Source organism: Acanthopagrus latus, chromosome 19, assembly GCF_904848185.1.
Source record: "Acanthopagrus latus isolate v.2019 chromosome 19, fAcaLat1.1, whole genome shotgun sequence".
NCBI classification, from domain to species: Eukaryota; Metazoa; Chordata; class Actinopteri; order Spariformes; family Sparidae; genus Acanthopagrus; species Acanthopagrus latus.
This window is the reverse complement of record NC_051057.1, coordinates 16,273,603-16,284,470: the sequence shown is the minus strand read 5'-3', so window position 1 is coordinate 16,284,470 and position 10,868 is coordinate 16,273,603. Positions and strand designations below refer to the sequence as shown.

At 42.7% G+C, this 10,868-nt stretch overlaps 1 protein-coding gene across 1 annotated transcript; it reads right to left on the bottom strand.

Moving 5' to 3' along the window:
- Window positions 1–2,258: 2,258 nt before the first annotated feature.
- Window positions 2,259–10,838, bottom strand: mettl4 (methyltransferase like 4). Its single transcript, XM_037079030.1, has 8 exons — window positions 10,416–10,838; window positions 9,546–9,611; window positions 7,861–8,221; window positions 7,470–7,539; window positions 6,664–6,838; window positions 6,458–6,567; window positions 6,278–6,360; window positions 2,259–2,575 (listed from the first exon to the last, which is right to left on the bottom strand). The coding sequence occupies exons 1-8, from the start codon at window positions 10,647–10,649 to the stop codon at window positions 2,331–2,333; spliced, it is 1,344 nt and encodes a 447-aa protein (XP_036934925.1). The 5' UTR covers window positions 10,650–10,838; the 3' UTR covers window positions 2,259–2,330.
- Between the last annotated feature and the right edge of the window lie 30 nt (window positions 10,839–10,868).

Here is a 10,868-nt window from a genome sequence, read left to right as displayed (position 1 = left end):
GATATGCACATGATATGTTTTAATGTACATACGATTTCCTTTCAGAAAAAAATTGTCTAGTTGTGCAGTAAGTTTGAAGACAGGGGAAACATTACAGAGGTGATTTACAGCGGCTCACAATCTGAGGGAAGCTGAAAGGTTGCAAAATACCAAATCTCTGGGTAAATCCAAAGTCTTCTGCACCTTTGAGGCAAAAAGAGAACTGACACGTCCTCACTGTAGCAGAGCAGGAGGGGGAGCTGGAGGTAGAGGGATGACTAGGTCTTCACTGCGGTACTTCATCTTGAGCTTGACAGGACACTCTCCATCTCGTGGCGCCTGGAAGAGAGATGGTGACATCACTGTGCAGAGCATTGTGGGCTTTTAGGGAGTGATTGTGTGGTCAGGGATGATGACTGTTGAGCATGAAAACCCGGACAGACAGCGACAGGGTGGTAAGGTACAGCTCAGGTATTGGCAGCTGTAGAGATTTCTCCACAACGTATTAAGTTGGAGAGTTAGATAATTATATTACATAAAGCAGTAAGACATTTGTCATTCTTGGACAGTCTGACAGGGTTTTATAAAAGCAGAAGAGAGAACGTCAGTGAAAATCCACTGAAAACTAAATGCATCATGCAGGCAACTTGTAATGGCTGGTATTAAATATATACCCTATACGTCTCGTATGATAATGTCCTCGAGGATTGGAAGTAAGCCCTTCTCTCATTCGCTTTTCATTTCCTTGGGAACGCACACAATAACGAGAAATCCTTGGCGACCTGATTGGCACTGATGAGTACCTCTCCACCTCCAGCGCACAGAAGACGTTTCATCACGACATTTGTTTCTCAATTGCCGGTAGTAAGTTGCTTACCATAGCAATCGATTAACAAGCACCTTCTTCTGTTCAAACTTTGAAAGGCTTACAGAGGGATATGTCCTTCATTACTTTAAATTGAATGGAGTGAAAGCGCAACGATTGTGATGAATTGCTTGGATAATATACCGCAGCCTCTATAATACACAACAAACTCACAGCAGTGGATAGTTACTTGCGTCATCCAACACATGTTCGTTTAACAGCAACTGATATTCAAGATTTGTCTTCTGAAGGCTCCTATTATACATTCTACCCGTACTCATCGGTACCATCTCCTCCACTTGTTGCTAAAGTAACCACTAAATACTGCAGTAGCTTGCATTAGCTGGTTAGTTCAGTTAGCCGTGCATCTAGCTGATTCTGCCTGGAGGATTATTGGTGTTAAGACTGCTGGATGTTACTACAGGGGGGTACATCCCTTGCATTTTAGCCCAGGGGCAGGGGGTCCCAGTTCTTGTTTGGACAGAGGGGTAGGTGGAAGTGTCAGGGGCTACATACCCATCACATTTTGAGTCGTGTGAAGTCACAGTTGTTTTCAGGAAATCTGTCGTGATTTTGATTTATCTTCGAGTATCGCACTGTAACATCCCTATACAGCATATAACTCGAACTCTCATCCTAATTTTAGTCCGGGCAGATGAGGACAAATGGACACAGAGACTGGTGTGTTGGGGAGAGAGACAGCGAGCATGACAAGGTAACGCGTAAATGATCCTGCTGGAGTCGCACGCTGGCTTCATTAGCTGGGATGTGTACCGAGCTGCGGTGGCCATAACTCACTCGCTATCCCGTCTTAAAGACAGCCCTGCTCATCCCTGCCACAGCACCTGTCCTCTCCCTGGAGACCACAGACTCATTAGAGAGGCGCCACCTAACAGGAAAAGGTAGGTTAATAATGGTCCGTGCTGACGGTTAGAAGCGTGACATGGGAAATGGGGAAAATTCACGGACAAATCGTGTAAAGACAGAAGTGGGTGTCCTTGACGGTATAAAGGCAGCTTGCAGGATACAGCGGCGGCTGTTCAAGTGAAACTTAAAAACAAGAGCATCTGTTAAAGGAAAGCTACAGAGAAACCAAATGCATTGAAAACGAGACTTTCTTTCTTATAAGGATTTGGAAACATTCTTAAATTCAGCTCAGAACAGCGGGTAAATATAGAAACACTTTGATCATCCTTTAGACACATATTGTGCCAGAGATTACTCAAAAAGATGAAGAAATAAAACCTGGAGAGTTGTTTATGTGATAGCCGCACAGAAATGCACTTTCATCTTCTTGAACTGCATCATCGGCCCCGTGATTCTCCACCTTAAAAATGCACCCCCGACCCAAAAAAAGAAAATCAAAGGTCCCACATGCATGAGAAGCACAGATCAAAAAGAACTGCTATAGAAATAGTTTGGTGTGGAATCTTTATTAAAAAACACGCTAAAAACACTAATCTGATAAGTCACGGACGGTCACTCATCAGTCCCCGGTGGTGGGACGGTAAACAGATTCTCCAGGCGAGCGGCACACAGGTGAGGCTGTGGGTTTTTCAGCGGCCTTGCCTTCGGGAACGTCTCCTCGATCGTCAAAAGGTGTCAATGTGAAGTAGCTCGTGTGCTGAAATTTGAGGACTTCGTTGCCCCAGCTCGTCCATCCCGGTTGAAGACTGCGGGCAAACAGCTCCAAGCACTTGGGGTCAGCTCCGACGTAGGGCTTCAACACGTCTAGAGACGGACAGAAACAAGGCAGAGGAATGATTGTGGGTCGTTTATCCCAATCTGTGGTTCCAATACGGATTAACATGCTGATTATTTTTCTGATTCATCAGTTATTTGTTTTTGTTTTTTTAACAATGGTGAAAATGGTATCTTTTAACAAGACTGAGACAGCGAGGCACTTTTGTGTTTATATCTGTGGTATTTATTCAGCTTGTTTATTCAAGTTGGCTAGCTGAATCAGCAGGAACTAGAGATCGTATCTCACGGGGGGGATAGTCTCTCGAGTGACAGCAATAGCATTTTTTTGTTTATTTGTTTGCATTTTGAGAATGAATTACCACGTTTGAAATTCATTTTCATTTAATACACACCCTCTCATGTAATACAGTGAAGCGGTCACGGTGCGCTGACAGTACACTCCGACATCACAGCATGGTAAGAATCTAAATCACAGTTTCAATTTGATTTTTGTCATTATATTACATGTTTTTCTTATCTGCTTTGATACTGTATTGTCAATCAGTTTTTTATGTGTGTGAAAAACCAATACAAAGTTGGACAAAAAAAAAAAAAAATGGATGTGTTATTCCACTGAAAGTCAGGTTGTAAGATGACTGCACTGCATCCATTCCTTACGGGGGCACTTTGCTTGTTACTCTTTAATAGGCTGAGGACAGCACTGGCAACTGCCCAGCTCCTTCACACCACAGCGCAGATTTCTCTGTGTGTGGAGGCTGGAAGTGACCTTGACTCTATAAGTGATGATATTCCAGGAGCAGCGCACCTGACAGATACGTTTCACTTCCTCTGCCCCTGTGCTACTCTGTCTGCTCTGGTGCATGCTCAAACCACCCTGACACCCGCCTCAGCCAACACTGAGGCAGTTAATGAGCACAAAAGCTTGATCCTCCGAACCGATCCAACCTGCACTATGTGGTGTCCCTGCCTTTCCGTTTTTCTCTTTCTTTGCACGTCAGAGAGTCACAGAGTGGAAAGGCCAAACATGCAGCTCTCCGACTAATTCAACCCCAACCGGTGACTCAGCCTCTCAAAGTTGAACAGAGAATAAAGGAGCTAATTATCCTCTTAACTCCGGAATGGGACAAGGTATGAAACTTCTACTGAGAGAGGCCCGAGGCAAAGGAAGGTATTACTTTGCTCTCTAGACAAGGAACATATTCAGTCTTAAAATATTCTGCCTCAAAGGCTCCTCATATTCTCTCAAGGGTTGATCACAAACTAATTATTTTGCACAGCACTGCACTCTTAGCTCAATTACAGTACAGCAACTAACCTCTCAGTGCTATTTTTCCAATAGAGTGTTGTCAATCAAATTTAACCTTCAGCATGCATGTGGAGTTCCACGGGGTCTTGTTTTTGGCCCTATCTTAAAGTACATGTACGTACTAAAACAATGATGACTTTAACACGCACTAACATTAAGAATCCTTCTCTATGTTTCTAGATCCCTGTAAAAAGCTGCATGACAGATATACTATGCTCACATTTTTTTTGCATACCAAACTCCATTGCTAGCAGAATTAAAGATGGTGGAGAACAAAACAGGGCAAAAAGATGAGAAAATGCTGGACTAACGCAAGTCTGATTCAAACACTCTGCAAGCGCCCCTAGAGGTCATGCTTCTGCTTAAACCTAACTGGGCCAAAGTGATTTCAACTTAGAAAAAGCAATGAGACTACCTGCATCAGAGATTTAAGGCTGAGGAAAAACCATTACCAACAGCTTGGTATAAACCTGAATAAAGTTTGAAGTATAAATCAACAAGCTAAATATTGTTGCTGCCAATTAAACATACTGGCTCACAGTTCACTGTCACAGATCCATTCCCCAATCAACAGTAATGCAACCCACACACTTGGCAGCGTGCCTCTTCCTGAGATGAATATTAGAAACATTTAACCACTAATTATAATACCGAGTTGGGAGGGGACTTCGTAGTTGTAGGGGGCCCTAATTAATAAAAACCACACGTCTTGTCATTCAGAGAAGCGCAAACATTTTTTTTTTTCTTTTTTTTTCTGCAGCTTGACCATCTGGTAGGGGTGTGCTGTATGATCTGTAAAGAAGTGTCCCTTATCTCTCCATGGCAACCACGAATGTCAGCGAAAGGAGCCCCATGTGAGAGGGGAACAGAAGTGGGTCAGGGTTTCTCAGCACTGCAGGCTCGAGGGGTTGTGGCTTTTACACCACTGAGGCTGCCCACTGGCACCGGCAGACCTGACGTGCTCGGCATGAAGCGTGGCGGAGTTTAGGGGGGGGAAGATGATAAGAAAAGTCTCTGGAAATACTTGAAATTTCTGCCAGTTGCGTAATCTCTTGCAGGAGGGAACAAAAGACATTCATCCTTCGAGCCCTGAGGTGTTAAATTATCCCCCCAAGTAGTGAAATAAATGAACTGTTCTGCCTTCAGTGGCTCCTGTGCAAGAGTTGGGTCGAGCCCTTCTGATATTTCATGACAAGCTGCAATTTATTATTATTACACTCGTAGATTTGAGCCACACCCACTGCCAACGGAGCTTTCTCACCTCGCGTAGAAAAAAGCGAGAAGGGGCGTCGTGCCTGTGCAACACGATTATAGACGCTGCTCATTCTGCACATTTTGTAGTAGACATGTTTATTTAAATTACAAAGAAAAAGTACCACAGATGAAGCCACCTTACTCTTTAATGTTAGTGCAACTTAGTCTGTACATCTTGTGCAGCCTCGTGCATCTAAATAAACATATTTTCACAGAATACACAGCCCAGTTTTGCTCAAACCTGCTGAGGGGCTTCGAAAACACACAAGCAGATTGTTCACAATCTGTGTCCTGATCCACTTAATCTTCACGGTGTCACAGCTCCACAGTAGCATCCTTATGATTTTAATCAATGTATTTTTGTTTAACAATATCCAGCCACTTTCATTGTGGCAGAGGCTTTTCCGTGCCTCTGAAAGGGCACCGACAAACACTGGCTGCGCTTTGCTCTCCATACTGCACAATAAATCGCATTCCCCTGAGAGGGAGGGCGATGACGTCAAGCCTCTCTTCTTTATAGTCCCTGCATATTCATTGTCAAGGTTTTTTTTTTTTTTTTTTTAACGTTGATTCTAAGTAGCGAGAGTCGGTGTTAGGAGTCAAGGCTGGCCACACCGCGATCTGTGCACAGAGGACGAATTTGATCAAATCCGAGCAGCAAAAGTTCTCAATCCAACAAATCAAAGCTGTCCTCCAGTTATCATATATGCAGTAAAGATGCTGCATGTTGTGATTAAGCATTTCATTTTTTCACTTTATTTTTTCACTTCCAACATGGACATCTGCAAACACTGGCAGAATTCTCTAAATAAAAATGTCAACTTTTTGCAGTGGAAAAGCAAGTTAGATGCTGCAAAAGTGTCAAAAAAATTAATTTCTACTTATATAATCAACAAAATCAGTAAGTTTATACTTTCAAGTGTTAAATTGACCTACAAAACAAATTCTGGTCATAAATTTGCTTGAAACGCAACATGGAATTAAATGTAAATGGCACATTTTATATTTCAGCCATGCAAACACAGATAACTGACTCACACATTTGCAGGCTGTGGTAAGATTTAGAGCTCATCATCAAAGTTGTGTGGCGAGATAACAATCACTGGTGTTGCAGCATTGCCCTCTGGTGGCGCGGTGACACACATGACAGCACAGAACTTCATAACTACCTGAGAGTGAAGGCTTCTGGGAGTGGAGAGCTGATGGGACGCTGACAATCAGACGCTGATCCTCCACAGGGACCTCTGAAGAGCTGAATGTGGTGAAAAAAACAGACTTAATTATTTGTATTTATTTCTGTTTAGGATTGAAGAATAAAGAGACTGAAAACAGGAACAATCATTTTACACCTTGTGGAGTTTTCCGCCGCAGAAGAACGATACCGGCCCAGCACCAGAACTTCATACGGCTTCTTATGATCTGAGTCCAGCGGGAACACAAACTGTCCAGACGAGGTGACCTGAGAGAGAAGAGCGAAGACGTAAAACATCTTGATTCACACCAAATGGGTCAGATACTCATGAGTGAAAGATGTTGTGATTCAAAGTTCACCTACCTTGACCCAGAACCATTCAGCCACCACTTCTACTCCCCAGTGTGGGTAGAGCTCATCGCGGACGAAGCGCAGGTGGCTCGGCCGGTTTGTCACCCAGGTGACCACTAAACAGTCTGGAGACGCCAGCAGAGGGACGGGGAGCCGTTTCAGCTGTGTCGAGGGCAAAGAACTGTATCTTCATGGGGAAAACAGATGAAAAAAGATGTGAATTGTAAATACAACCACTATTATCACTCTCCATTACAGTACAATTACTAAAAAGTCACAATACTATAACTTATAATTGCATTATTGAACTACTAGTATGATTATTTCTACAAATTTGTTCACATTTGCAAATATGTTCAGTGGGAGTGGATCCCAATCTGGGGAATCAATTCAGTGATTCCCAAGATACTCTGATGATTTTTTTCTAGCTCCACCATGAGGTTGACATCTTTGGTTCGGTTGGAATAATCTTGACGACTGCTGGATGAATTTCTATTACATTTGGGGCAAATATTAATGGACCCAACTAGATACATCCTAATTTCTTTGGCGATTTCTGGACTTTTCCTCTAGCGCCTCCTGTAAGTTAGTTTAGGGAAATAGTAGTAGTACGATAATTTGCAGACATTCATGGTTCCCCAGATGATGCACCACTGCAACTAATCAAAAGACTTGCCAAATTGTCACGAGTAGGTTTGTGGACTAGCGTTTTGAAGCCTCAGGTTTGGCATTAACGCAGCTGATTGTATCTGACTGAGAACCCGGGGACGTCTTCCCTTCTGCTCCACACCTTCCGATGTGCCTGCATGCCAAGTTACCTGCGACTTCTCTTCACGGACTTGTTTTCCCACGGTGGATCCATAACTATTAAGTCGAACCTCCTTCCATCTGTGTGAGAAAACAGACAGCTTTAGTAAAACAGTGTCAATCTGTCAGACGGCTACCAGGCTCCCTCACTTGAGAAACACACTGACTCATACCAGAAGCATTTATGACAGCGATAAATGAAGGGAGGGGTGATCGTAATTATGCCACAATGACCAACAGATTGACAGTTTTGTCTTCGTGCAGTAGAAGTTACCACAATAATGCAGTGGTGACAATAACTGCAAGCATTTTCTCAAATCTGTTCCATATGACCTGAATACAATATTTACTCCTGTTCATCAGTTAGATCTAATTTCTTTTGTGTTCAAACATCGTACTTACACTGAACTAGAGGTTGTATTCTCGTGTAATCAGAGAGCAGGAAGCCCGCGTCTGGTGGTATAACATATTCGTCCCCCATCAGTATAACCACCGTGGCCCAGGCCGTCCTGTTCTCTGTAACCCGAGAGAACAAGTCAACGTGTGATGTACAGCCATCTTCAGCAGCCAGTAGCTGAGCGCACTCCTCCTGCTCCTCGTCCTCCACGAGAGGGAGCTCTTTAGCCATTTCACACAGAGCGGCAAGGCTGCACTCCAGGGAGGGAAGAGGCCCTGTCACCTCATCCGACACTCCGCTCAGGTGTCCGAGAGATCGAGCGGAGTCCACCAAGGACTTGGTTCCCTCCTGGATCACAGACCTGATCTACATCAGTAAAGAATACAGAGATGATATGGTGCAGGTGATGTGCTAAATACAAAGTATGAGGATATAGGAGACTGGAACTGAAATGAGTAAAAAATAAAATGTATAATCAGTGGTGAAAAGTAAGTAAGTACAATTACTCGAGTACTTTCTTCTCCTGTATACTTCCACTGCAGTTCAGAGGCAAATGCTGTACTTTTTACTCTACGATCAATTTGACAGCTATGAATTACAGGTTATTTTGCAGATTCACACCACAACCAACCAACACATACATTATTATGTATCACTAATATTGTCATTGTTCATGAAGATCTCTTTAAAGGAGGAGGTACAATTCCAGAAGAGGATTGGGGCCACTGTAAAAAAAGAAATAAATAAAACAAACAGTTCTGCATTTTTACTTTTTCACAGTTTTGACTCTAATCTCTAAACTCTAAATTCTGACTTTTTTCTGATTTTAATCTTAGAATTCTGAGACAAAAGTCAGAATTTTAAATCTAAAGTCAGAATCAGTCATCAAGCTTGATAGACTGAAGAGAGGTGATGAGGTTCTTCAGTCCAGGCGAGGTTTGTCTCGAGCCCAACTGACTTAATGCTGTCAGCCCCCCCCCCCCCTTTAAACTGTCACTTAGCTAATCTTATCCTGTTTTTCTGAACATATCCAGGCCACAAAGCTCCAGAGGAGTTAACCACCAAATGCTGTGACGAACCAACATGCCAAAGTCTTACGACAACACAAGACATCTTCACTTTTCCTCCAGAACACGTGTCTGTTGTGTCTACTCATTGCTCTCTGCTCTCTTAATTCTGGATGTATTACATGTCATCTGCATGTCAAATACACATTCATATGTGAGTCATTATCAACTAAGACAGCATCTGCAGATGGCAATGCTTCATTAAAGGCTACATTCGGATGAAACCATCTGAAGTGCTGGTGCTGTAACAAAGCTGATTTAACGTGATCAGACTCTGCACACTGACCTCCCTGCAGCCTGCCTTGTGTCTGCTGTATCCTGTCAGTTAGCAGCAGACAGGTCACTCTGGCTTTTCTCAGAAAACGTGTCCCGGCAAGATCTGAGATGTAATGATTAACTATTGATTAAATAATTCCGCCCCTACGCTGTGCTTCAACAATTCCTCACTGCATTCTAGTATCAAAATGGGTGTATCAGAATCAGAGTATTTCATGTTTCATGCACACCTCATCCTTGTTCAGCCCTGGTGCCTACATTACCCAGAATACAAATCAACCAACACAAATCTCTTTCAACACAAATGGCACATGCGGCAAAAACGTAACAGTGGAGAATGAGCTTACCTTCTCATGGAAGGCCTGTGAATCAACCTCGCCCTGGTTCAGTTCACTGTGTCTTCGTTTCCTTTTCTGAAAGTCAGGTTGATATCGAGTGATGCACAACAAATTAGCAATAAATTCAGTGATCACACACAAACAAAATGTGTTTTGCCTTCCACCATGGTGTCGTGCTTACAATTTCAGCATCATATATATGAACATTTTCTGAATTTCTTCATCAGATATGAAAGTAAACTAAATAATTTGAGGGTTTAAACTAATTGTCATGTTTTCACTTTAGTTTATTTTAGTTTGCCAGACTTAACTTGGAACTAGACTTCCCTTAACTTGACTTGCCCAAGGATAAATGACTTGGGACTTGCTTGAGACTTGGACTAAGTGACCAGAGACACATGTCTGGCCTTAGGACACTTAAAAGTGTCATTTACCACTATTTTCTCACTTCTTAGAGACAAAATGATAAATGGTGATAATAACTCATAATAGTGTAATTAAACAATAATGAAAAACATGATAGTTACAACCCATCTGTCTCTTTTATGCCTAAATAACATTATATTAAATCTAAAATGTCTGTTTTACTAGTGTTTTGAAATGTGTGTCTTTAAAATGAGTGAGGAACGGGGTGCTCTGCAATCTGAATATATATATATATATATATATATATATATATATATATATATATATATATTTAATTTAAGATGACTACGTATTTACCAACAATAGCTCACTTGCAGTCAATGAGTATACTATGACATTACACAGCCAGCAGTGATTTTCAGATGCTTTAGTACAGCTCTGGGACCAGCAGGTGTCCCTCTAAAGTCACCTTTGTGAGCCCCTGGCTAGATCATGTGGAGCAGCTTTTATTACCTTTGGTGGTTTGTCTGTTTTCTGCAACGGATCCGTGTTTGCTCCATCATCCACCGCAGCGCTCTTATTCACGCTGTTGTGGCTTTTTACAATATGAAAGTACTGCCTTTTGAAACAACACTTGACACGTGACTTTTGACTGTCCTTACATCGGATGCAACGCGTGTACCCCTGATCAATAAGCGGGCGTGCATCCAAAACCCAGCCATGACTGCTCTGGACCAGCACGGACATTATAAAAACGGTGTTTGAGCTGCGATCAGAGCGAGCAAACGTCGAATCCACCGCTGGGTGTTGTTTGTCCCATGTTCCGCCCGATTGCAAGAACGAATCTTAGCCACTGGATTTCAGTGGAAAACGATATCGAAAGCTGAACTCGGCGGCGTGTTGTTGTTATCTTTCTTTTCGCGGAAGCAGGTGACGTTGGACTTTGGTCCCTAGCGACACCCCGTA